This window comes from Ovis canadensis, chromosome 2 (assembly GCF_042477335.2).
Source record: "Ovis canadensis isolate MfBH-ARS-UI-01 breed Bighorn chromosome 2, ARS-UI_OviCan_v2, whole genome shotgun sequence".
Lineage (NCBI taxonomy): Eukaryota > Metazoa > Chordata > Mammalia > Artiodactyla > Bovidae > Ovis > Ovis canadensis.
In genome coordinates this window covers 104,150,797-104,178,425 of record NC_091246.1, presented here as the reverse complement: position 1 = coordinate 104,178,425, position 27,629 = coordinate 104,150,797, and the positions used below count along the sequence as shown (strand labels likewise).

At 42.4% G+C, this 27,629-nt stretch overlaps 1 protein-coding gene across 3 annotated transcripts in view; it reads left to right on the top strand.

The window, feature by feature from the left end:
* The window catches only part of KIF13B (kinesin family member 13B), a 204,888-nt gene that overhangs the window by 51,950 nt on the left and 125,309 nt on the right, over positions 1-27,629 (top strand). For all 3 annotated transcript variants that reach the window (XR_011254392.1, XM_069576709.1, XM_069576710.1), the window contains exons 3-6: positions 18,554-18,566; positions 24,192-24,252; positions 25,847-25,939; positions 27,140-27,320. Coding sequence is in view for 2 of the 3 variants with exons in the window: in XM_069576709.1 (XP_069432810.1) it covers positions 18,554-18,566; positions 24,192-24,252; positions 25,847-25,939; positions 27,140-27,320 (348 nt within the window). In the remaining variant the exon portion in view is untranslated. The remainder of the gene's footprint in view (positions 1-18,553; positions 18,567-24,191; positions 24,253-25,846; positions 25,940-27,139; positions 27,321-27,629) is intronic.

Genomic DNA, 27,629 nt, shown 5'->3' with positions numbered 1-27,629 from the left:
TCTTAAAACTAGGCACTGTCAGTGCCTTATCGCCCCTGGACCAGCTCTTACTCTGGAGTTTTTTCCAAACTAGTTCACCGAGGAGAAGAATAAGACCTTTGCACCATCTTGCCTCCGTAGCCAAAAGGCATTCATCATCTCCTACTTTTGAGATCTCTCTGTTGAGATTTTAGGAAATCCATACACAATATCCCCTCTTCACTTGGTACTTATTCTGTGCCAGGTCCTGTTCTAATCCCCATAGCGATCCCTGACATCAGTTCTCTTATTGTCTGCATTTTACAGATAAGGGAAACTGGAGCACAGACTGGTTGGCTAAGTTTCTCAAGTCACTTAGTAAATGGTGCAGTCGGGATTCAAAATCGAGCAATTTGATTCCCGAGCCCAGTCTCTTTACCACTGTAAACTATGAAAGGTATGAAGAAATACTGACTTAAACTTGTAGAATGCTTAAAAAATTTTGGCAGTTTCAGCAGTTCTCCACAAGCACATTTCTGAGGCAGGTCTCTCTTTCAGCTCTCTTCCCAGAGAGAAGTACCGATTAATCTTTGGACATATTGTCTGGTATTGCTGACACACTTGCGTATGTAGGTGAGTGTACAGAGCGAATGTGCAGGCATCCCTCCTGTGCACAGTACCTGTTACTGTTGTGTGCAGAGTGAATTTTAAACTTCAGTTCGTATCCTCATTTACTGTTTTATTTCCAAGAGTCTAAATTTGCATTCAGAAGCTTCCAGCGCTTTTTTCTTTGTCCTTCAAACTAATGCATTCTAAGATTGCTGCTGCTTTCTTTAAGACAGTTTAGTTCAGTAAACACCCTAAATTCTGAAGCCATACTGCTTCTTAAGAGTTAGTTGGTTATATCTTGGAATATGAGATAACCAAAGGATATAGCTGTTTTCTTTCCTAAGCCATTTCCCATGTTGTGAGTCATCCTTCTACCCCACTCTGTGTTGTACAAAAAGTGCTGTATTTTGCCTGTTTGTTAGGTAGGCTTGGCAAGTCTTCTCTCCCTGCACCCCCTTGCAAATGTACAACTCAGTCTCCTGGGACTACAACATACTCCATAAGGTTTGTTTGCCTCTTCAGGAAACCAGACTTCATGAAGGAGAGAAGGACAGAAACAAAGCCTTGAAAAAATAATGCGGAGAAGTTTGAGCCGTGAAAGAAGGTTCAGGATTGATCTCACGTGACCTACATGTTTTTGGTTGTGTCACTTCAGCAGAGTATTGCTTCTGCCTTGGTTTGAATCTTTAATATTTAATCGTTGACTTGAGCAAGCAGCTTGATCTTGCTGAGCCTCAGTTTCCTCACTTGTAGAATGAGGATAATGGAATCTATTCTTTAGGGTTGTTGTGGAGATTAAAGAAAATAATACATGGAATGCAGTGTGGACCTGATAAGAGCACAAAGCTGTATTGACTCTAGATCTGAACCCACGTCTGTCTAGTTCCCAAGCCATGTTTTTTCCATACCACACAGGGTATTGCACGGTGGCCTGAAGCAGGTTACGTGGGTGATTGCCTGGTTTCTGCAGCAGCAGAGAGGTTTGGAAGCAGAGTCCTAACCACTGGACCACCAGGGAATTCCCAAACCCGGGCATGCTGTGAGGTTCACCGTCTTGTTAAAGAAAGGTTTACGTGACCGCTGGGATCACAGAGCTAAAGCAGGGCAGGGTGAAAACTGAACGAAGGGTTTCTACTTGTTAGTGTAAAGCACTTTTCCTTACAGCATCATGCCGTGGAGACAGCGTCTTCAATATGATCTGTTATCTTATCAACTGTATCGCAAGCTTCTTAGGGATTTCAGCTCTGAAGTCCTTGGTACCATCCAGTTATAGGCCTGGAGTAGTTAGACGCTCAAGGCTTCATGCAGTAAGGGTGACTTGGGCATGATGACTCTAGCGTATGTTTTGAATCACTCAGTGTGGGCATTAGAAGTTAAATAAAATTTACTAAAATTTTTACATACTGAGCTTGATCCAAAAAAGATAGACCTAAATTTCAGATGGGCAGTTTTGCACGTATGGGTCATAAAACAGTAAATATGAAGTTAAATTGATGCTGAGCATATGACCCCGCAGTTTTACTCTTAGGTGTCCGAGAGAGAAGAATTAATGTCTCCACAAAAACTATGAAGAAAATCAAAAGTGGTTAAAGTGGTAAAAGCAGTGAACGAAGTAATAATTAGAAATGGTCCAGAGGAAGCAGCATGAATGAAAAGGAGACAGTGTGTATTTAACCAGGAGTTTGTCAGTTCTTAGACTAGTCTAAGACAGGGATAGAGACTGGACTGTGAGGATTTTTCTGTTCTTTTGAGTGAAATAGAAACACATGTTACGACTGTTAACCTCTTTGGTCATTGTGGACATACAAATGAATATCAGCAAGATGCCACATCACATGCACTTGAATGGCTGTAAATGTGAAGCAGACGCTGCCAAGAGATGGCGAAGGTGTGGGCACCTGCGGCTCTTCTGACTTGCTGCTGGTGGGCATGTAACCGGCCGCACACATTTAGGAAAAAGGCTCGATTGCTTCCTGTAAAGATAGATACACACTTGCCCTGGTGTCTATATTTGCATAGATTTGTAGAAATGAAAATAAACGTCTGTACAAAGACTTGTTCTTGAATGTTCATAGCAGCTCTGTTCATCGTAGCCCCAAACTGGAAACAATCTAAAATGCCTGTCAACTACCAGGACTAAAAAGGAACAGGGAACTGATAACAAGATGGTGAACTTCACAGCATGCCCGGGTTTGGGAATTCCCTGGTGGTCCAGTGGCTAGGACTCTGCTTCCACTGCAGGGCCGTGGGTCCCATCCTTGGTCGGGGAAGTGAAACGCTGTACGCTGCACAGCGCCACCAGCGAGCACGTGAACAGAACCATGGCTGAGGGATAGACAGCAGATGCAAAAGACACATACTGTGTAATTTCATTTATAAGAAATGTCCACAAAAGAGGGACTGAAAGCAGATGTAATTGCCAAGTGGTTGCTTAGGGCTGGGAGAAGGACCTGGGATTGAGTACAGCCAGGCTTGAGGAAACTTTCCAGAGTGACAGAGTTGTTCTTAAACTAGATTGGGGTAGGGGGCTCACAAGCCTGTGCATTTCCTAAAAGTCAGTGAATTGTTCCCTTAGAATGGATGACTTTATGGTATATAAATTATGATGTCAATAAAACTGTTAAGACTACATAGATATGTAGAATATATTAGGTAATTTAGATCTTAAAAAACTGTTGCATTTTTAAAAGATGCCGGAATTGGTAACTCTTAAATGCCAAGGTTTAACTGAACTCTCCCTTCTCTGCCATTTATTAGTACTTAACAACTCATCCAATCTTCCTTTAGCCACCAGTTGAGAGCCAATTTCTGCTACTGTTAACCAGCTGGCTAGTTCAAGAAACCCGGGTTACTGTGCTGATGCATGTGGTTTAAGGAGTTCTTGCTGTCTAATGGGATTTCTGGCTTTTGCTGATCCAGGCATATTTGGTTCCTCAAAATATCTGTGTCTACAGCTTCTTTTCTTGAGCTGTGCTGTGCGACATGTGGGATCATATTTTCCCAACCAGGGATCGAACCCTACCCCCCCTGCATTGGAAGCACAAAGTCTTAACCACTGGGCCACCGGGGAAGGCCCACACAGCTTCCTTCTTAGGCTGTCAAGTGTTAGCACGGTATGCTAGTGGCCTCTGCTTACGCTTTAATTCTTAATTCTTTTGCTGTTTCCACATCCTCACCCTTTTCTTCAAGATCAAGGCTTTTGTTAATTCATTTTACCTTCCCTATTATTCCTTTGCCTATTAAAATCAGCAGTGACAAACATAGAAATGATGGAAGCATGGTTTATTTTGGGTGACATAAAGCATTTCTTTGGGGAAATGTTATGAGGTAAACACAATTCCTGCTTCCAAAAAAAAAGCAAAAGGCTACATAATCGTACACCGAGGAATAGGTGTCTTTTTTTTCTTTGAATTTCAGGCTTTACTTTTAGTTAAAAAAAAAAAGTAGACTATTTGTATCTGTGACATGTAGCAGTTAAAGTCAAGTTAGTTTTGGGAGAAGAGATGACTATTAATACTGTAATTAAACTTGATTGAAAATAGTTTCAAATTTGACTTGAAATCTTACGGTGAAAGTGCTCTATTCAACCTGTGACGTTTACTTTTGTAATTTTCTAAGTTATAGCCAAATACCGTATTTCTTATTGCTTTGTTCTCTGACATTTAGCATTATTTTAATATTTAATACTGTTTTCAGCACTTCCCTCCTAGGGTGCCCTGCATGAAGTTTCTTTTAATGTAGAGCAGGAGTGTTGTGGTTCGTTAGTGATATTCGCTGTGTGCTTGACTTGGGAAAGTGGCTGAGTGGTTGAGTGCCTTGAATTTGCCACCAGCACCTTGAATGTGTGCTTTGAAGCAGGCAGACACCAGTTTGAATCTTAATTCCAACTTCCACCAGCTGTGTTAATTTCTGAATGCTGAGTAACTCAGATGTATCATGAGGATGTCTCATAGGATTGCTGTGATGAAAATGAAGTACTTAATGTAGGGCTTGGTGCTGTTATCATTCCATGAGAAAAAACTCTGTGAAGCTTGTGTCTACCTGATTCCATGTCCGAACAGTCCAAATTCACACTTCTTGTTGGTGTGAGCGAGACCTTGGAAGCTCCTTGTGAGTTATTTACCCCTAGATCAGTTGGATCTTGGCTTGCTGCTGAGCTTTGTTAGATCGGGGCCAGAAGAGCCTTTATTGTAGGGCAAGTGTAGCACTCCCCCTCAACCGTGACCTTTCTGGGCTCTAGACCCAGCGCCTCCTGGTGTTCGGGGAGATCTTTCCATTGTGGCTGGTTGTGCCTCTCGTCTGAGCCCTGAAGACTGTTCAGTGTACAGCAGCTCCTCCCGCAGTAGTTCTTTCCTGGATGGTGTTCATGGCCTTTTGGGGCCTTACCCTCGCATGTGCCATTCAGCACCGAGTCAGACATGGGAGGAAACTCCTTGCAGATCCCTAGAGCGCTTCCTCTGGGTTGCCTCCTTCTCTCTGGCCAGCAGATCCCCACTGGCTGAGCTCCTCAGTCTCCACCGTCCCGCTCAGGCTGCCACGTCCTGCCTTGGGCTTCCTCCTGGTGTCTCAAGCGTCCGTAGGTAGGAAGCCTGGGCAGCTGCAGGCCCAGCTCACTTGCTTTCTTTCTCTCTGAATTCTTCCCCCACACTGCCTCTTATCCATTGTCTGAAAGCATTTGCTCTGTGTCTTTTGTGCAGTTTTCTTGTTTATGGCATGAAAGCTAGAGCCAGTTATTCTGTCAAGGCTAGAGTTTTGGACTACATCGAGCGCTGATCCTATAGCAGACAGCTTGGTGGCTCAGATGGGAAGGAGTCCACCTGCAGTGCGGGAGACCTGGGTTCAATTCCTGGGTCAGGAAGATCCCTGAGAAGGGAATGGCCACCCGCTCCAATATTCTTGCCTGGAGAATCCTATGGACAGAGGAGCCTGGTGGGCTGCAGTCTCTGGGATCACAAAGACACGACTGAGGACAAGCGAAAAGGTCACTCGCATTGTTTTATTTTGAATCACCATTGTAAGAAAAAGTCTCAGGGATCCATTTGAATAAATATCTTAAGACCAAATGTTTTCCTTGTCAGTTCTCAGTTGTTTAGTAGCTAAGTCATGTCTGACTCTTGGGATCCCATGGATTGTAGCGCCCCAGGCTCCTCTGTCCATGGGATTTCCCAGGCAAGAGTACTGGAGTGGTTTGCCATTTCTGACTCCGGGATCAAACTTGAATCTCTTGTGTCTCCTGCATTGGCAGGTTGATTCTTTACTACTGTGCCTACTGGGAAGCGCATTACTCCTTTTTGTAAAAATTGAGATGTAATTGATTTTTACCATTATATTAAGTTTCAGAACAGTATATTAAGTTTCATCATCATTTGATGTTTGTATATATTACAAATGGATCACCACAGTAAGTTGTTAAAACTACATCTATCACCACACATAGTTACAATTTTGCGTATGTGTGTGTGTGAGATGAGGACTTTTAAGATCTATTCTTTTAGCAAATTTCAACTATATAATACTCTGTGTCTTAATTATACTTCTTATTCATTCCTTGGTCCACTGTAGTCTGAAATACTGATGCCGCTGCTGCCTGGCTCTCACAGGGCAGGTCAGTGATCCTTTGAGTGCTGACCCTGGATCCTTTTCAGCTCCCCCAGCTGAGACACAGAGCAGACATGAGGCTCATCACCCAGATACCTGCCCAAAGCTTACACCTCATCTTGTTGATGAGCTATAAGGGAACAGATCAGCCCTGGGATTTCTTTGGAAGGAATGATGCTGAAGCTGAAACTTCAGTACTTTGGCCACCTGATGCGAAGAGTTGACTCATTGGAAACGACTCTGATGCTGGGGGGGATTGGGGGCAGGAGGAGAAGGGGATGACAGAGGATGAGATGGCTGGATGGCATCACTGACTGGATGGCCGTGAGTCTGAGTGAACTCCGGGAGTTGGTGATGGACAGGGAGGCCTGGCGTGCTGCGATTCATGGGGTCGCAGAGAGTGGGATATGACTGAGGAACTGAACTGAACTGAAGGGAAAGAAGTGACATAGGGTATCTTGTGAGTTGTATTATATCCCACTTGGGGTTTCCTCTGTTGTTGTTGTTCAGTTGCCAAGTCCTGTCCAACTCTTCTTGACCCCATGAAGTGCAGCACACCAAGCTTCCCTGTCCCTCACCGTCTCCTGGACTTTGCCCAAGTTCATGTCCATGGAGTCTGTGATGCCATCCAATCATCTTATCCTCTGTCGCCCCCTTCTCTTCCTACCTTCAATCTTTCCCAGCATCAGGATCTTTTCCAATGTGTTGACTCTTCACATCAGGTGGCCAAAGTACTGAAGCTTCAGCATCAGTCCTTTCAATGAATATTTAGGGTTGATAATCACAATGGTGTGATCACTCATCTGAGCCAGACATCCTGGAATGGTCAAGTGGGCCTTAGGAAGCATCACTATGAACAAAGTTAGTGGAGGTGATGGAATTCCAGTTGAGCTGTTTCAAATCCTAAAAGATGATGCTGTGAAAGTGCTGTACTCAATATGCCAGCAAATTTGGAAAACTCAGCAGTGGCCACAGGACTGGAAAAGGTCAGTCTTCATTCCAATCCCAAAGAAAGGCAATGCCAAAGAATGCTCAAACTACTGCACAATTGCACTCATCTCACATGCTAGTAAAGTAATGCTCAAAATTCTCCAAGTTAGGCTTCAACAATACATGAACTGTGAACTTCCAAATGTTCAAGCTGGATTTAGAAAAAGCAGAGGAACCAGAGATCACATTGCCAACATCCTTTGGATCATTGAAAAAGCAGGAGAGTTCCAGAAAAACATCTACTTCTGTTTTATTGACTATGCCAAAACCTTTGACTGTGGATCACAACACATTGAGCCACCTGGCAGCCCTCGTTACTCTGCATCACAGTTACAGTATTAGGTCTGGAGGCTCTAGTCTCATGTGTGGAGAGAAGCTTGGCTTCTATTGTGTTCTGTTTCTAGAAGCATTTTTGCTTTTGTTTCAAATATATTCTGAATAGTTGCTGTGTGTGTGTATGTTAGTCGCTCAGTTGTGTCCCACTCTTTGTGACCACATGGGGTATATAGCCCACCAGGCTCTTCTGTCCATGGAGTTCTCCAGGCAAGAATACTAAAGTGGGTTGCCATTCCTTTCTCCAGGGATCTTCCAGACCCAGGGATTGAACCCCGGTCTCCTGCATTGGAGGCAGATTCTTTACTGTCTGAGCCACCAGGGAATCTGGTGCTAAATGGAATTCTAATTACTAGCCTAAAAGGTATATTACTGTATATATCTAATAGTTAAGACTTTTTGGGTGAGTGTCAGGAATTACAGAGAGGCTGGGACAGGGTAAATCAGGAGCTAACTTAGCTACTGAGCAATTGAGACAAGCTCATCGTGTCTTGGTAAATTCCAGCAAGCGCTGTGGAGTGCCTACTTAACATCAGGTGCTGGGGAAATGGAGGAGAATGAAACTGCTCTTTGCTCTCTGGAGCTCACAGTCCACGAGGAGGCAACACAGCTGCAGTACTTGCTGAGAAAAAGAAGGCCTAAGGGATGTGATAGTTCCTAAAAGAGGACAGAGAAGGTGACTGTTTTCTGAAGGACAAGAAGGTTATCACTAGGGCGAAAAGTGGGAGAGGTACACAGGTAACCAAAAGCACAAACGTCACTACGCCTGCAGGACCGACAACTATAAGTGTGTGAAGCATGAGGTCTTGGGGGAGGAGGACAGGTGGGGAAAGGTGATATTGCGAAGAGCTTTTCTTCCTTACAGCTTTCTCCCCCTTTTTCACTTTATTTTTTTCATAGCACTTATTACACATTCATTCATTCATTCTGTGGTAAAATAATTTAAGCTCTTAGCATTAAAAAATTAATTAGCTTTAATTGGAGGCCAATTACTTTACAATATTGTGGTGGTTTTTGCCATGCATTGAAATGAATCAGCCACGGGTGCACGTCCCCCTCCCCACCATCCTGAACCCCCTTCCCACCTCCCCCTCTATTCTTCCCGTCTGGGTTGTCCCAGAGCCTGTTTTACAGAGTGAAGTAAGTCAGAAAGAGACACCAACACAGTATATTAACGCAAATGTATGGAATTTAGAAAGACGGCAACGATGGCCCTATATGTAGGACAGCAAAAGAAGCACAGATGCAAAGAAAAAGCTCTTGGGATTTTTAAAAAAGCCTCTTGGCCCCTGTGTGTGGGATCTTAGTTCCCCGATCAGAGATTGAGCTTGCACCCCCTACATTGGCAGTGTGCAGTCTTAACCATTGGGCTCCCAGGGAAGTCCTGCTCTTAGGATTTTGTGCAGCGCAGTTTTTCTAGCACCACAGTTAGCATCTGGCTTTTAGCAGGTACTCAGTAAATATTGCTGAGTGAAAGAGTGAATTTGAGAAGGAAAGGGGATGGGTTGGAGAGACATTTCACAGTTGAAAACCATATCCTCAGGAAAGTGGTAAACACTGCAGTCTTCAGTTAGTTAACCAAGCAGTTTAGACCTTTGTGAGTAGTGAAGTATTTAGCTGGAGAATGCTTGGAAATTGAATTTCCACATAAGGAAGTTAAAGAAGTCTATAAGGAAGTTAAAGAAATCTTTGCTAAGCAGTGAGTTTGGGGAGTAATTATAGTAATGGGTTAGAAATCTTACTTTTTCTCAACCCTCTGGCTGACTTGAACCTCAGATTAACATTGAATCATGGACAACCTCCCAGTAATGACGTGTCTAACATTCTTGATGCAGAAACGTAGGTGCACCAGTATTTTGTGTTTGCTTTTCCCCCCTTGAAGCCCCCAGGCTTTCCAACCTAAGTCTGAATTGTAGACCTGCCACTGCTTTTAGTGAGGACAAGAACTTCACCTTTAGCTCTGTTGCTGCCGCTAAGTCGCTTCAGTCGTGTCCAACTCTGTGCGACCCCATAGACGGCAGCCCACTAGGCTCCCCCGTCCCTGGGATTCTCCAGGCAAGAGTACTGGAGTGGGTTGCCATTTCCTTCTCCAATGCATGAAAGTGAAAAGTGAAAGTGAAGTCGCTCAGTCGTGCCCGACTCTTAGTGACCCCATGGACTGCAGCCTATCAGGCTCCTCCGTCCATGGGATTTTCCAGGCAAGAATACTGGAGTGGGGTGCCATTTGGCTCAGTGGTAAAGAATCCACCTGCCAATGCAGGAGACGTGGGTTTGATCCCTGGGTTGAAAAGATTCCCTGGAGAGGGAATGGCAGCCCACTCCAGTATTCTTGCCTGGGAAGTCCCATGGACAGAGGGGCCTGGCGGGCTACAATCCATGGGTCACAATGAGTCAGACATGACTTAGTGACTAAACAGCAACAATTCTAATGACATTACTGTTCCAAGTGACCTTTGTGTTTAGGATTCCTTTTTGGGATTTGATACTTAGGATTCTTTGTTGGGATATTAAAGGGGTCTGTATTCTTCACTGGACTTTCCTGATGGCTCAGACGGTAAAGCGTCTGTCTACAATGTGGGAGACCCCAGTTCAATCCCTGGGTTGGGAAGATCCCCTGGAGAAGGAAATGGCAGTTCACTCCAGTACTATTGCCTGGAAAATCCCATGGACAAAGGAGCCTGGTAGGCTACAGTCCATGGGGTTGCAAAGAGTCGGACATGACTGAACGATGAGAAGATCTCCTGGAGAGGGAATGGCAGCCCACTCCAGTATTCTTGCCTGGAAAATCCCTGGCTGGCTACCGTCCATGGGTCACAATGAGTCTGACATGACTTAGTGACTAAACAGCAGCAATCCTAATGACATTACTGTTCCAAGTGACAGTTGCCTTTAGGATCCCTTTTTGCGATTTGATATTTAGGATTCTTTGTTGGGATATCAAAGGGGACTGTATTCTTTACTAGGGTGGGGAGAATCTGTAGGGTAGTCCTCATCAGATTGTGGTGGCCCTTGATTTTAGGTTCTTGGAATTAGATTTGGAAACATTGTCTTTATTGGTGTGACTTTGTAGATCTGTTTTCTTTGAGTGTGAAGAAAGCCCTCTTCTGCTTTCTTCATAGCAGGAATTTTAAACTCAGCCACCTGCCTACCAGCAGATGATGTGGAAGGCACAGCAGTGCAGGTCTAGCCGGGGTCTGCACGTGCACATTTAGGCCTAGCGTTTCCACATCTTCTGAATTTTCAAGAGGATTCCAGCGTGAAATCTTCTGATTTTCTGTTTTTGGTCAATATTGTGAGGATTAAACAAAATGCGGCTGTGTTTGCCTGTGAACGCTGAGTGTGTGCCCTCTGGTTTGGAGCCTGACATATGGATCTGGGTCTGAAAGGGTAAGAGAACTGGAGAGTTAATTTCATACTCAGTTAAAAAAAATTTTTTTTTCTTCCAGAGAAATCTAATCACATTAATCCATTCAGGGAAACTGGAGAAATACAGACTCATAAAATTGAAAACCAGTGATGACCAAAAATACCGAAAGAAATAAAAATTTATAAGCATTTTCTTGGAATGAGTGCTTCAATAATCTATCCTAATCTCTGTGTACACCTTGACGTTATCTTCACATCTAATTTTTACAATAACTGTGTATTTCTCTGTTAACGTAGCATGTGAAATGTATTTTATTAAACCCACAAATGAATCAAGATTAATATAATTCTTTGGTTAGATTTTATTTATTTATTTATTTTTTAAGAATTTTATTTATATGTATTTATTTGGCTGCACGGAGTCTTAGTTCTGGCGGTATGTGGGATCTAGTTCCCCGACCAGGAATTGAACTTGGGCCCCCTGCATCGGGAACTTGGAGTCTTAACCACTGGCCCACCAGGGAAGTCCCCTTTGGTTAGATTTTAAACTTTCTTGTAGTGAAAGTGGACAGTGAATTAAAACTTACTCTGTGTGTTTAACAGATGAGAGGAAGCAGGTGATTTGCAAACGATTAATTAATAGTGTATTCTTTGGTGCAATTTCAATATATGGTAATTTGAAATTATGGAATTTATTAACTGGAGTTTTCATCTTTCTAAAGTTCTGTGATTGGGAAATATGCCAGTTGTGGTTCAGTGACTGTGTTCTTGGAATGTCCCTCTGTTCTCAACCAAGTATCGTTTGTGTGGGTAGAAGATTTGAATAAGAATTGTCAAAACTGCCTTTTCTCTAGATTTAAAGACGTTCTCTGAGGATGTATGTAAGAGGTTGTGACTTGAATGGGCTTCCTGTTTCGTAGGCGCCCCTCCCCACCTGCTGGGATGCTCGGCGCTGCTCGTTTCTGACCTTTCCTCGTCTTCAGTGACTGTGTTTTCTGTCTTTGGGTAATATGTTTCATGTATGATTATCTCCTAATTTCTTTGAAGATAGAATTCGTATTTGTTTCTTGTTTCCTTTATTGTTTGGGAGATGATTTTAGGGAGCCTGGATGGTGGTGGAAATGTTTTTATTCTATCAGGAGTATTGTGATTGAGAGTAACATGAGTGACTTAGGTCGACTTAGATTGGATGTTTAGGAAAGATACATGTAGAGAAATAATAAGCTAAGAAATGACAAATGAGTTTAGCCTCAAGATTTCAAGGTCAAAAAAAACCCATGAATGAAAGCCCGTAGACCAGGAAACTTGTGTACCCTGGGCCGATTAGAAGAAGGCCAGTGCGGGTGAATGGAAGATGGACCAAGATGTGGTTGAGATAGAAGGCGAGGCCAGGTCACCTAAGGATTGTAAACAGCATTCACCAAATAAGCAGAAAGCCTTGTGTTGGACACTGATAAACCCTGGAAGACACACTTTGTCCTTCAGAAGCTTATAGTCTAGCTGGGGAGATAATCCATTTATATTAGTATTAGAAAGTTTATATCATGTGACATTGATAGGTAACACATAATCTGTAGGGAGTTTTTGCTAATAGAAATGGGGGAAGGAAGACTCACTTTTGCTTGGGGTTCTTGTGGAGGGAATCTTGAGGGAGATGTAATTTGATCTGAGCTTTTCCCGCAGGAGGAGGGCTTGAACAAATAGAGTTGTCAGAGGGAGTGGCTTTACCTGAATGCAGGCATGTGGGATGCAGGAAGATACCAGCTCGCTGGAGAGGTGGGACCTTCTAAGGGAGTTGCGTGGGAGGTGTTGCTCGACCTATAGCTCTGATGTGCTGATGCTCTGCACCGTGCCCCTGATAGAAACACTGAAATATAACTTGTCGAATGCCTGATGCTAATGTTGGCTTTCTCATTGTGAACACAGAGCTGTACAAGTAATCCAGTGTAACTTCTCATTCCTTCTACATCCTCATCGGGTGCTTTCCTGTTCTCTCTTCAGATAACTCCACTAATGGTGAGCTGGCAGTTTAACACAGCGCTGATCACTCTTCTGTTGAAGAGCCCTCCCTTTTTTTCTTTTTACCTTTCTTCCTCAGATTCTGCCTGAGGTGGCAGCCTGTCGTCTTTTAGTCTTCCCTGGTCCAGGCTACATACTTCTATTCTTTGATTTATTCTTTCACTGGTATCATTTTTAAAACCCCTCTACATCCAAATACTATTCTCCAGAAAACTTTATCAATGATGCTTTTAAAGTTTATTCTTCACAATTGAATGTAGTATTCCAGATTTTGAGGAAACAATGACTAGGGCTTTTAATTGTCCATCTTAACATTAGCCAGATAAGCACAGATTGATAAGCGTCCTCTATGAATCTTGTCAATGTCTGAATTTTTAGTCAGGTTAGCTTTATTCCTGACGTGAAAAAGACTGACAGTGGGGGAGGGGCGACAAAGAAAAATGAATGATCGTCACACAGATTGTTGTTTGGTTGCTGGTACTGCCAGCTTAAGTCCAGAAAGGAAACAATATCATTACGTACTATGGCTGTGTTAGAATAAACTCTTTGTGATGTAACACAGCCGTTATAGAGTGGATTGGAGAGGGATCTTATTAAAACAGATTCCAGATGTCGCAAATTGTGAGAGTTTCAGAAACTTGAATCTTTAAAATTAATAGAGTCTGTGAGATCTGGATGTCATGTTTGATTTTGGTAGTTGATAGCAGTAATTGATTTATAACTCGTCATGCTGGTATAGCTTGTTTTACACATAACACAGTACTGTCTGGCTTATTTTTGGGCTCAAAATTTATTTTTTCCATGGTCAGAAGTTTTAATAAAAGTTTCCAAATTCATATAAAGTCATCAGTAAGTTTCTTCTTCATATTGTGGCAGTCTAAGGTTAGGACTGTAATTCAGTTTGATTTTATGGTGTACTTCATTATTAAAAAGAAAAGTGAGCATAAGCCCCTAACCCAGGCCAGTAGAAAGAAGGAGGTGTGTGGCTTATTCATAGGAACAGTTCCATCCAAAATATATTATCAAATCATTTGCTGTTTCCCAAGCCACCCTCTCTCTAAAAAACATATCTGCGTATGTTGCTTCACCTGGGCTGTTAACATCTTAGTGACTAGACCGTATTTGGGGAATAGTAATTGTATGCAAGATGCATCAATGGTCACTGAAAAAAGCTACAGTGGGAAACTAGTAATGTTACAGTGGAAAGGTGGATACAAGTGTAACATGATTAGAGTTACCATCATCAGTAGTGAGATCTGGATATCATCATGTGCCTTCTGGTATTTTTTTGAAAATTGAAATGTTGATTTACAGTATTTCAGGTGTACAGCCAAGTGATTCTTTTCCATGATAGGCTGTTAACAAGACACTGAATATAGTTCCCTGCACTGTACAGTAGGACTTGGTTTATTTTGTCTATAGTAGTATATATTTGTTGGAGAAGGGAGTGGCAACCCACTCCAGTATTCTTGCCTGGAGAATCCCATGGATAGGAGAGTCTGGCCGGCTATAGTCCATAGGGTCAAATAGAGTTGGACACAACTGAAGCGATTTAGCAGTGTTTCTTTGTTAATCCCAGATTCCTATTTGTACACCCCTCTTCACTTTTGGTAACCACAGTTTGTTATCTGTGCCTGTGAGTCTCTTTCTGTTTTGGAAGTACACTCATTTGTGTCATTTTTAAAGGTTCCGCATATAAGTGATACCATATGGTATTTGTCTTTCTCCTTCTGACTTAGTTCACTTAGTATGAGAGTCTCCAGGTCCACCCATGTTGCTGCACAGGCATTACTTAATTCTTTCTTATGGCTGGGTAACATTCCTCTGTATACATGCACCGCGTCTTCTTTATCCGTTCATCTGTTGATGGACATTTAGGTTGCTTCCGTATGTTGGCTATTGGAAATAGTGCTGCTGGGAACATGGGGTGCGTGCATCTTTTCAGATTAGAGTTTCTCTCTTGTCTGGTTGTATGCCCAGGAGTGGGATTGCTGGATCGTATTTTAGTTTTTAAGAAAGCTCCGTACTGTCCTCCATAGTGATGGCCTTCTGTTATTGATGTACTTAGAAGGGCTTCTGTGGTGCCTGCCACAATGCCTAACCTGAATTTAGTCTGGAGGAGGCATTAGACAGACCTGTAGTGAGCACATTCTACAGGATAACTGCCTGGAACCCTTCAGGTGTCAGGGTTATTAGGGACACCCCGCCCCCAGCTGGAGGAGGCATGGCAACTCCACGAATGTGTGACCCCAGACCAGAAAAAGGACATCAGTGAGGGCGGCTGGGAAGAAATTTATATGAGGTTTGCTCTAGATTCTTTCATAAATCATGTGTTGATGGATAATTTCCTGGTTTTGATCACTGTAACTGCAGTTTTAGTAAGACGTTATCATTTGGGTGATAGGGTGAAGGGTACACAGGAATTCTTTGTACTGTTTTTGGAACTTTTTGTAAGCGTGGAAGTTCAAAATGAATTTAACAACAACAGAAACTCACAAATTCAGACTCTCCTCCTTCTACTTTATGCCATCTTTTCTGGTCAAGGGACTGGTTTTCTTTGCTTCCTAAATCTCCACTGTGATCTGGATAGCTGAGGTTTCTAAATAAGGGATTTTGAAATAGTGAGGCATTGCCTTATCGGATTGTAGCTACAAGTTGGAAGGTTTTGTTTAATTAATTAATTTACTTGTTTATTTTTGTACAGAGCTGTAATTACATCTTTGGGTTTCCAGTGACTCCAGGTTATTTGAGCATTGCTCTTGTAGCCACCAGGAGCCATAGCTGGAAACTTAGCTCTGTAATTAATTTACTGGTTTGTTTCTCTTTTTATTATCATGTTCTGGATTCAGGTTAGTCCCACAGATTCTTCTGCCGTGTGTCATATATTGTTGAATTTCGTATTTGTCAATTGTCTTTTAGGAAGAGCTGGGTTTTGTATAAAAATATTTTACCTAAAATGGAAATATCACACTGAACATCTTATTCTTCCTCCCAGCAAAGATTGTCTGGAGTTTTTATAAATATAATGAATAAGTAAACTTACACTGGCATAAGCACCGCCTTTTATTGGGTAATAATTAGAATGGAGGAAATTAACACATTGGGAAATGTTTCTGTTACTGGTAGCAGTTGTTAATGTATGACTCATGGATTCTTAAGTCTAGGAGCAACTTGACGAGGCTGTTTTGACCAGTGTGATGGAAGAAGATTCCCGACTCGGGAATCTGAAGACCTACTTTCGAATCCCAGATCTGTCACTGGTTATTATTGTGAGTTGGACAGGGCATTTGACTCTTCAGAGCCTTCAGTTTCTCATCTGTAAAACTGGAATGATAATAGCACCTTTCATAGTTACTGTGAAGATTCAGTGAAGTAGCTTGCACCATACTGGGCCAACCCAGTACCTGACCTCATAGTCATCTCATATATCCTGCTTCTGTTCTTAGCTCGAGCTGGGTTTATAACTGGGCCTTCTGAAGTTGATGAGGTTCTGCTTTGCTTATAAAGACCTACAAAAAGGTGGTAGCGTGTGTCAGTCACCTCTGCTGGTGTTTCCCAAGTGTTTTTGTTGGGAAGTTTCCCCATATCTCTCAGCCCAGAGAAGTTATTTTCTATTATGTGCTAGTCACATTGGCTGTTACCCCAAAATCTGTTAGACAAGGGTCACTCATTTGCTGCTTTCCTTGGCGTTCTAGTGTTCAGACCCGAAATCTTTCCATACAAATGAATATCAAGTTTAAAAGGAAATCTTATGCAACAAAGGCACAAGATGTCCAGACAGTTGAAAGGAAGCGTTTCCGTGCACCATTTTCTTTCAAGTTGCAGGTCTGACTTGGCTTTTTGATCCTCTGAAAGACCAGTTGTTCCTGTGGTTGTGGAATGAACATCATTGTTTTTCTGAGTTAACATGAAAATGTTGAGGGCTGAGGGAGCATGTCTGTACCTTACCCTCAGGTGTGTGTGTGTGTATGTGTATACCTTACCCTCAGGGTGTGTGTGTGTGTGTACCTTACCCTCAGGGGGGTGTGTGTGTACCTTTCCCTCAGAGGTGTGTGTGTGTGTACCTTACCCTCAGGGTGTGTGTATGTGTGTACCTTACCCTCAGGGGTGTGTGTGTGTGTGTGTGTGTACCTCACCCGCAGGGTGTGTGTGTGTGTACCTTACCCTCGGGGTGTGTGTGTGTGTGTACACCTTACCCTCAGGGTGTGTGTGTGTGTGTACACCTTACCCTCAGGGTGTGTGTGTGTGTGTACCTTACCCTCAGGGTGTGTGTGTGTGTGTACCTTACCCTCAGGGTGTGTGTACCTTCCCCTCAGGGTTGTGTGTGTGTGTGTCTCTGAACAAGAGGGGGGAGGAGGAGGGGGAGAAGGACCCAGCAGCTGTGACTGTGTTAACCGTTGGTGAGCTCGGGTGAAGGGAGCTCTTTGTGCCTCTCTCACAGCTTTTCTCTAAGTTTGTTGTTGTTTAGTCTGTAAGTTGTGTACAACTTTTTTGTGATCCCATGAACTGCAGCCCACCAGGCTCCTCTGTCCATGGGATTTCCCAGGCAGGAATACTGGAGTGGGGTGCCATTCCCTTCTCCAGAGGACCTTCCCCACCCAGGGATGGAACCTGAGTCTCCTGCATCTTCCACGTTGGCAACTGGATTCTTTACCACTGAGCCACCAGGGAGCCCTTCTCTGAGTTTAACTATCTCAAAATTACACTGGATTAAGTTACATAATTGATGCTTTTGAACTGTGGTGTTGGAGAAGACTCTTGAGAGTCCCTTGGACTGCAAGGAGATCCAACCAGTCCATCCTAAAGGAGATCAGTCCTGGGTGTTCTTCAGAAGGAATGATGCTGAAGCTGAAACTCCAATACTTTGGCCACCTGATGCGAAGGGTTGACTCATTGGAAAAGACTCTGATGCTGGGAGGGATTGGGGGCAGGAGGAGAAGGGGACGACAGAGGATGAGATGGCTGGATGGCATCACTGACTCGATGGACAAGAGTTTGGGTGAACTCCGGGAGTTGGTGATAGACAGGGAGGCCTGGTGTGCTGCAGTTCATGGGGTTGCTAAGAGTTGGACATGACTGAGCGACTGAACTGAACTGAAGTTATATGTAAACCCAGTGGCATTTTCAGAGGAAGGGAGGTTGGAGGCACCTGAGTCAGCACAGAGGAATAAGCAGTGAGTAATTCAGTTAGTAGTCACTCAGTCACTGGCAAAAAATTAGTTCCTTTAACCTTTTTTTCCTTAGAACAGAACTTTTTTTTATAGAAGGTCCTCTATAGAGAGAGTAAGCTGCGGCTTTATCAAAGTAAAGGAAACTACTTGGAAGTGAAATCATATGCTAAGAAGTAAAGAATATTTTTATAAGTCATAACAAGGATAAGCAAAATGTAGAAGGCAGAAATATTAGGACTTTAAAAATTATCTAGTGCTCAGACAATCTTTCTTCTACCTGAAAGATACGTTAGTTCTCTATAATTAGCATTCTATCTTACTAGTTAGTAGACATTAATTATCCTTTATTTCAAGTTGCTGTTTGATTTCAAAGTTAATATTTTGTGTTCTTAATAAATATCAAATAAATATTTATTATCATTTTACCCTTCAAAAGGCATCTTCTAACTAAAAATATTTTTAAACTCTTGTCTTTCATGTCAACGATGACACCTCTTTTGGGAACTCAGAAGCCAACCAAAGGTAAGAGATTTGGTTTATTACCGGATACTTGTTCCAGTTGTATGTGTGTATTTTTTTATACTGGTATTTTCTTCTGAAAAATAAAAATATTCTCTGTCACTTTTAAAGTAAAAAAATATAATGGAAGCTGTCAGCCTATTCATAAATCCAAAGCCATTTATTGGCGTAAGAAGGACTGGAGGTTTATGGAAAAGCTGTTTTTGTACTTTGACCAACTCTGGCCAGTCTCCTGGCAACTACAACACAGATTCCTTTTGTGCCCTGCTGGTCACCACAGATTGGCTGGGAACTTCTCGTTCCAAACTGCGGTCAGAACCAATACTAGGCAGACTCATCCACGGTGCTCCTGGGACAGCTGGGGACACACTCTCAGGCCAACAGAAACCTGCCCTGGCCCGCAGCTTCCTCAGGGAAATGTGCTTTCATCCTAGCTTTGAGCCCAGATTCTCAAGAAACCTTGGTTCCCGTGTCTCCTAGGAATGCAGTTGTGCCAGAGTAGGGGCAAGGACTGTGTTTTTGTATTGATCATTCTTGGGATCTTTCCAGGAAATTTATATTTTTATCTGCCTTCTTGGAGTTTTGTTTTAGAATCTGTGGTGGAACAGTAATCCCATTCAATATTACTGTTGCTGAAGTATGTATAGACTTGGCTATTGGGACTCTGAATTAGTAAAAAAAAAAAAAAAAAAAAGTTTAATATGGCACTGACTTCTTTATACATAATAGAACTAATTTTATAGTTTTATCTTTTGTGTGAAAAGATGGCTGGATTATCTTTGTTTTCTTTCTTTCTGATGGAGCAGAGGCTGGATATTGCAGTAATGATATGAAGAAACATTACGTGACTGTTTTGAAAATATTCGTGTTTTACTTAATTCAACTCTCTCTTACTGTTTAGAGAAAATGTGTTGATGTCAAAGATGTGGAAGGGCCAACACTACATTCTTAACAGTGGTTCCCTCTAAGGAGAAATATGTTTGGTGAATGGGAGACCTTTATCCTGTATGCTTCTGTGTTATTTGCCTTGCTATAATGAATGTGTGTTTCTTCTCTGTTACTTGAAAAGAAATTTTCTAAAAAAATAAGGAAAAATGTTTATTTAGGGGAAAAAAAAGGGAGCTTGTCTGCTTTAGGAAATCCATGGCTGGAAGATACCTGTAATAATTTACAAAACAGCTGAAACTTAAAGAGGACCATTCAGTGTTGTTAGTAAACAAGACCTTAGCATTCCTAGTTCCCGCCTTTGTACCAGGCTCTGGCGCCTTCCTGTTGCTGAGGAGGAGAGCTCAGCCACTCTGTGATGAAGGGCCTGGTGGGGAGCAGCGTGGGTCCTAAGTCGCTCAGTCATGTCCAGCTCCTTGTGACCTTATGGACTGTAGCCCTCCAGGCTCCTCTGTCCATAGAATTCTCCAGGCAAGAGTGCTGGAGTAGGTTGCCATGCTCTCCTCCAGGGGATCTTCCCAACCCAGGGATCGAACCCGTGGTTCTGAAGTCTCCTGTAGGTGGGTTCTTTACCACTAGTGCCACCTAGGAAGCCCAGGTGGGGAGCAGACATGGGCTCCAAGGCCGAGTTCAGCTGCCAGCTCCCCCACACCTGTTAGCCACTAGGTCCTTGACTTCTTTGCATCCTAGGGCCTCCTGCGTAATGTTAGCTGTTGCCATTACTTCTCTGCTGGAATTGAGAATAAGAATTGTTAAAGAAATCCCTAAATTTAAAAAAGAAAAGGAAAACCTGTTGTAATAGGGAGAAGAGAGCAACGTAGAGCCTGATCTCTGAGAAGTGCACTCGGGTGGTTCTAGTGTGAGCTAAGCTTATAAGCAAGCAAAGACTTGGGATGGTCTCTATTTAACATTGGTAAGAGCAGAATCAAAAAAAGTGATAAGACATGAGAACTGAAAGCTGGAGCAGAAGAAACTTAATCTGAGCTTCACATTGTATTTAATCTCACCCTGCTGACCGATGTACTTTGAAAAGCAACTCCCACCGGAAGTTTTGATCCACAGTCCTTTGGGACCATCTTCCTTCTTTCTTTCCTCTCTCTATTGTTGTTCAGTCACTAAATCATCTCTGACTCTGTGACCCCATGGACTGCAGCATGCCAGGCTTCTCTGTCCTCCGCTGTCTCCCAGAGTTGCTTGACATGAGTCGATTGAATAGGTGATGCCATCCGACCATCTCATCCTCTGTTGCCCACCTCTCCTCCTGCGCTCAGTCTTTCCCAGCATCAAAGTCTTTTCCAGTGAGGCAGCTCTTCACTTCAGGTGACGAAAGTATTGGAGTTTCAGCTTCAGCATCAGTCCTTCCAATGACTAAGTCAGGATTTCCTTTAGGATTGACAGGTTTATCTCCTTGCAGTCCAAGGGACTCTCAAGAATCTTCTCCAGCACAACAGTTCAAAAGCATCAATTCTTCAGTGCTCATATTTCTTTATGGTCCAACTCATATCCATACATGACTACTGGAAAAACCATAGCTTTGACTGTATGGACCTTTGTTGGCAAAGTGATGTTTCTGTGTTTTAATATGCTAAGTTTGTCATAGCTTTTCTTCCAAGGAGGAAGCATCTTTTAATTTTATGGCTGCAATCACCATCTGCAGTGATTTTGGAGCCCAAGAAAATAAAAACTGTCACTGTTTCCACTTTTTCCCCATCTATTTGCCATGAGGTCATGGGATTGGATGCCATGATCTTAGTTTTTTTGAATGTTGAGTTTTTAAGCCAGCTTTTTCACTCTCCTCTTTCACCCTTATCAAGAAACTCTTTAGTTCCTCTTCATTTTCTGCCAGTGGGGTGGTATCATCTATATATCTGAGCTTGTTGATATTTCTCCTTGCAGTCTTGATTCCCGCTTGTGCTTCATCCAGCCCGGCATTTCACATGATGTACTCTACATATAAGTTAAATTAGCAGGGTGAGAATATATAGCCTTGATGTACTCCTCTCCCTGTTGGGGAACTGCTGACATAGTGAGCCTCGACTGCTGATGGACACATGGTCAGCTCCGGGGAAGTGTTGAGGATCGGTACTGTACGACATAGTGCTGAGGCTGGGTGGTAGTTGCCGGGCTCCAGGCCTCCCGCCTCTGCAGGTGCTGTCAGATACTGAACTTCTGTAACCCTTTTTATCCTTGCTCTGGCATCGCTGTCCCACCCCAGGGAACAAATGCCTGGTGTTGGTGTTTTGCACAGATGCGGGTGTTCTGATCCTTCCTTGCACTAAAGGTGTTTCTAGCCAGTCATCCAGTTGGTTGCCCCCAGGGCCGCGACCACTCATCTGACTTTCCCCTGGCTTCCTTCCGGAGCTGCTCTCGGCTTTGCAGCCATCTCCTCCTGCAGCTATTTGCCCTGTGCTCTTCCCACGGTCCCCACCCCACTCTACCTGCCATCCGTCTCATTGCAGCTGTTTTTCAGGGGTTCTCAATTTCTGGTCCACTCTCAAAAACTTGCTTTCCTTGCCTCCTTTCTTTCCCTTTTTGGCTCTTTCCCTCACTCCTGCCATCATTTTGAATTAATTTCAGGTGGAGGTGGATATAGATAGGCATACATACTTCATTTACCAACCTAATCTAATTTCCTTATTTAAAAACCTTAACTTTTAGATTTAGGGTCCAGACAGCCTTGTGAGTTCACCCAGAAACATTCTTCTGCCAACTCCAAACTCAGAGCAGGGACAGATAACATATTTAAAAATATTAAAAATCATGTCCTTGTATTCAGAAACAACACATGTCACTTCGAGGGCTTGCAGAAGGCTGGGACTGAATTAGTGTGTTTACTGGGCCTTGAGATCAGACCCAGGTCCTCAGCGGTGCAGCCCTTGCAGACTAGAGGGGACCCTGATGTGTGGTCGAGGACCTAAGAAGTTCATCCATGTGAAAACTGATTTGGGTGAGGCTCCATCATGAAAGAAGGCTTAAAAAAGGCTTTTGGCCACCAACACTGAGCTAATTGGGCTTCTCTGGTGGTTCAGATGGTAAAGAATCTTGTCTTCAATGCAAGAGACCCAGGTTCGATCTCTGAATTGGGAAGATCCCCTGGAGAAGGGAATGGCAACCCACTGCAGTATTCCTCCCTGGAGAATTCCATGGACAGAGGAGCCTGGCAGGCTACAGTTCGTGGGGTCACAGAGTCGGACACAGCTGGCCATGCACGCATATGCATACTGAGCTAATTTCTGTATACATAGGAGGGAATAGAGACACTGGGCTTTGAAAAGACCCAGACTTGGGCTTCAGTAGCTAGCAGTGGCAGTGTAAAGGTGGCCAAAGGAAGAGGAAAGAAACAGGCAATCACGTAAACCATAAAACAGGCTCCCAATTCAGATGTGCTTGCAAACTAACCTATAAAGCCAAGAGGAAAACTGTCATCAGGAAGTGAGGGAGCACACTCCAAGTGGAAGGGTTTGAAGGGCAAACTGAAATGAATTGAAAAGCAACTACCCTTAAAACTTTTTAAAGACTAAATTATTGAACCTGAAATCCAAAAAAATTAAACTACAATCAGTGAAAAAGACTTAAAAGATCGCTTTAAAAAAGAGCATATTTTAGAAAGTAATAAGCATAAAAGGTCAAGGCAAATCATTTGTGGTATCTCACAAAGTAGCGTTATGTATTACCAGTACTTCCATTGCATAGTCCTCCTACTTTTTATACGTGTCGATATTTGTACAAAGATGGGATCTTGGTCCAGACTTTTTCGTGTGCTGTGCTTAGTTGCTCAGTCGTGCCTCACTCTTGGCGACCCCATGGACTGTAACCCTCCAGGCTCCTCTGTCCATGGGATTCTCCAGGCAAGAATACTGGAGTTGGTTACCATGCCCTCCTCCAGGAGCACTTCCCAACTCAGGGATCAAACCCAGGTCTCCTGCATCCCAAGTGGATTCTTTACTGTCTGAGCCACCAGGGAAGCCCCTCTTCTATGTTCTTAAAGCTACATAGTATATTGACTATGGGTGTGCTATAGTGTATTCAAAGAATCTGCATTTTCAGTATGCTGTGGTAATCATCTTTACATTTTTTAAAAACTTTGTCTTCTCTGAAGAATAGTAAGACTGTAGAGAATACATAAAAACATAAGGAAACAAAGATGTCAGTAATCTTACCATACAGTAATGAACTTTATATATGCAACTCTGTGTGTTTAATGGCCATCATATTATACATATTGCTTTGTAACCTCCTCCCTTTTCACATCACATTGTAAAGGGTTTTCTGTGTGAATTCAAGATCTATATTATGTACAGGGCGCTTTGTCTTTGTAAGACTGTCCTGTAAATAACTAACCTCCATTGTAAGAGTGAGTTGTTTTTGTTTCAGTATTATGAACCATGTTATCAGAGTCATGCCATTGTTAAACATCATGAGTATGTTACAGTTTTCCTAAAAAATATTTATTTTAATTGATTGGTTTACACTATGGGTTTCCTTTCTGTCATATGTCAATATGAATTAACCGTAGGTGCATGTACGTTCCCTCCCTCCTGAATCTCCCTCCAGCCTCCCGCCCATTCCCACCCCTCTAGGTTGTTACAGAGCCCCAGTGTGAGTTCCCTGAGTCATGCGGCAAACTCCCATTGGCTACGTTTTGTTTTTAACACATACTTCATTATTTTCATTTTTCAACAGGTATTTGCATATGATCACTGTTTCTGGTCTATGGATGAGTCTGTCAGAGACAAGTACGCAGGTAAGAGCCCAACATCCTGTTAACTCCTGATAATATAGACGGGTGTTTTAAGATGTTTTCTGTGCAGTTTCATAGTAGTATGATTTTAGAAACTATACAGCGACCGTGCTCCGGTCTTTGCTGTTTGAGTGTTTACCTTAATTGGGAAATGGGAGATAACAGTGCACTGTTGATGGTGTAAGATGATAAAGTTAGATGAACAGGGCTCACAGTTGAGGTTTTCTTAAGCGCATGCCGGGCCTTACGTGGGACCATAGCAGTCCGTAGCCACGTCGCTTCCCTTAGATGTTGGCGATGTGGTCAAGAGAGCCAGCTTGGTGAAATGAAAGAACTCTAGCCAAGAAGGAAAGGAAACCCTGAGTTTAATCCAAGCTCCAGTCCTGACTGTCTCTTTGAATAAATCACTTAGGCTTTCAGTGTTCCTATTTCCTCTTTAGTGAAGAGGAATATGCTGTACTCCCTCTAAATTTGTTCTGGGATTCTGTTCTTTTATTCTCCGCAGTGATGACTATCTCAGGCCCCTTTTCACTACAAGTTTAAGACTATAGCAACTGCCAAATTTAATTAAAAAAAATCTAAAAAAGACTACAGTGGCAGCCTTATATTTTCTTTATTCCTAATTGCTTGTGACACCTGTTTCCTAAGAAATTTTTTAAATATTGAGTGTCTTATTGACCTTTATCGTGAGAAGCGGTTCATTCTATAGCTATTTCAGAAAGTTGAGGTTAATTTGGGCTGGCTGAGCCCAGTGATGACTTTAAGGATTGCTTCAGGGAATTCCCTGGTACTCCAGTGGTTAGGATTCCATACTTTCACTGTTGAAGGCCCTGGTTTGATTGCGGATCACTATAATCCCACAAGCCATGCGGCATGGCCTGGGAAAAAAAAAAGGATTGCTTCAGTATCGGAGTTGTGGTGATGCACTAACCTGGTAAATTAATTAGGAAGTGAGGCATAATGGAGTGCTATTTATAGCATGCAAAATATGACAAACATAACAGCATCCAATTTTTCCATATTTTTTTCAAGACTCAAAGAAGTTGAAGCATTTGTCAAGGTCACTTGGTTATTGACACATTTAATTTAGCCTGTGAAGGCGATCTGACCGTACTCTTTATGTTCATGGTTGAAAGCTAGAAGAAATGTCCCAGACCTTCCTCCCTCTCCCAGCTGATCTGTAATTAAACATTATCCTTGAGGGAAAAAGAGAGGGAATTTGACACATACCATTGTTTTGAACTTCAGCACACACTCAGTAGACGCATTGTCTGAGTGGTCCATAGTTGAATTCAGGTCCACCCAGGTCCCAAGCATATATATCAGATTCTTTATAAAATAGAAGTTCACTGATCTATTTTTTTGGCCAGTGTTTATCCAAGTTTATATCATCAGGAACTTTTCACTCATTTTCTGTCATATGCTAACTAGAAATGACTGCTTCCAAAGAAGCATTCATCAAGTTTAAAAAATCTTGTTTGGTAGATAAGCAAACTGAAAAAACAAAAGGTACATTTTTGAGGGTTTGTTTGTTTTTAATTGTTCATGTGTGGTTTTGGCTTAAAACATCTGTTTTCTCTGTGTTTTTCTCTTTCAGGTCAAGATGATGTTTTCAAGTGCCTTGGTGAGAATATCCTGCAGAATGCTTTTGATGGCTACAATGCATGTATCTTTGCCTATGGACAGACTGGTAATTGTTAATCTGTTTTCTTTTAAGCTTTAACAATCCTAACAAAGAAAATACCAAAAAGAATACCTATCGCTAGCATCTTAGCAGTTATGATTGATAAAGGAGTCTTTTGACTTTGGTACCTTTGTGGCCAACAAGAAAGGAAGGGGACAGTTAGGGAGTTTGGGATGGACATATACACACTTCTGTATTTAAAATGAATAACCAGTAAGAACCTACTGTATGGCACAGGGAACTCTGCTCAATGATATGTGGCAGCCTTGATGGGAGAGGAGTTTGGGGAAGAATGGATACGTGTGTGTATGGCTGAGTCCCTTTTCTGTTCCCCTGAAACCATCAGCATTGTTAACAGGCCATATACCTCAATACAAAAAAAAAATTTTTTTAATTAAAATAATAAAGTGAAGGGGTCATTCTTATCTGGAGAAGGAAATGGCAACACGCTCCAGTATTCCTGCCTGGAGAATCCCTTGGACAGAGGAGCCTGGTGGGCTGCAGTTCATGGTGTTGCAGAATTGGGCTGAGCGACACACACAAAAAAGATTTTATCAGGATTTATTGTATAGCTTGTCCAGTTGAAAATTGTTCTTCAAAAGAAACATGCCTGTGATATATTCAAGACTTAAAATTCTTTTTAGGACTATGAGTGATTTAATTTTTTCCTCTCTGTTTTCTCATGTTTTGTAAATGTTCTCAAATGAATACGTATTTTTGGTGCAATGGAGAAAATAAATTTGTACTAGGAAAAAAATGACTCTGATTTCTATGCTGTTGCCAGAGCGTAGTGGTAGAGAGTTAATTTGCTCTGGGGCCTGCAGAGACGGCATATATGTTTTTTTGTGCTATGATTAGTGGTTGGGAGCAAGCACATAGCATTCATCATATGGATCTTTCCAGTTCAATTTTAGAGAACTGTTCAGACCTCACAATTTTTTAGTCATTTTAGGTAATTTTGTTTTTTTAGTATAAGGGTGGTTAAAGAAGGCTTTTGTTTTTCTTCCTAAAGAATGTGTACCCGTGACTTTAACATGTACAACTAGGAAAGCTAGCCTGCTTATGAGTGTCATCATGGCATTTGGGTACGTTCCTTATTTTGGGCGTTTTGCTAAGTGCTAGGGCTTTATTATGAGCAATGGAAAGAGGGCTGTGTATTTAAACTTCTCAAGGAGACAGTAATAACTATGATTTCCACTTTTTTAGGATCTGGAAAATCTTACACTATGATGGGCACGGCTGACCAACCTGGATTAATCCCAAGACTCTGCAGTGGGCTCTTTGAGCGAACCCAGAAAGAGGAAAATGAAGAGCAGAGTTTTAAAGTAGAAGTGTCCTACATGGAAATTTATAACGAAAAAGTTAGAGACCTTCTTGATCCCAAAGGGTAAATGACTTTGTGGTTTGAATGTTATGATATTAGAGACTAAAACAGACTTCGTGAATTGGGTTAAGTGAAATGCTTTATACCGAACTTTGGTAGAGAGTTATTTATCTAGTTCCTGTCTTTGGGATTTGTTTTTGATTCTATTAAGTGGCTTCCTGCAGCCAGTTCTGGGCTTGTGAACTTGGGCTGAGTTGGGCTGGGAAGCATGGCTGAGCGGCATCTGTTTGGGCTGTATACTGCCTCTCTCAGACATGTTCAAAGCCACAGAGAAAAAATATGTAATGATAGTTAACGTACTGCATATCAGGA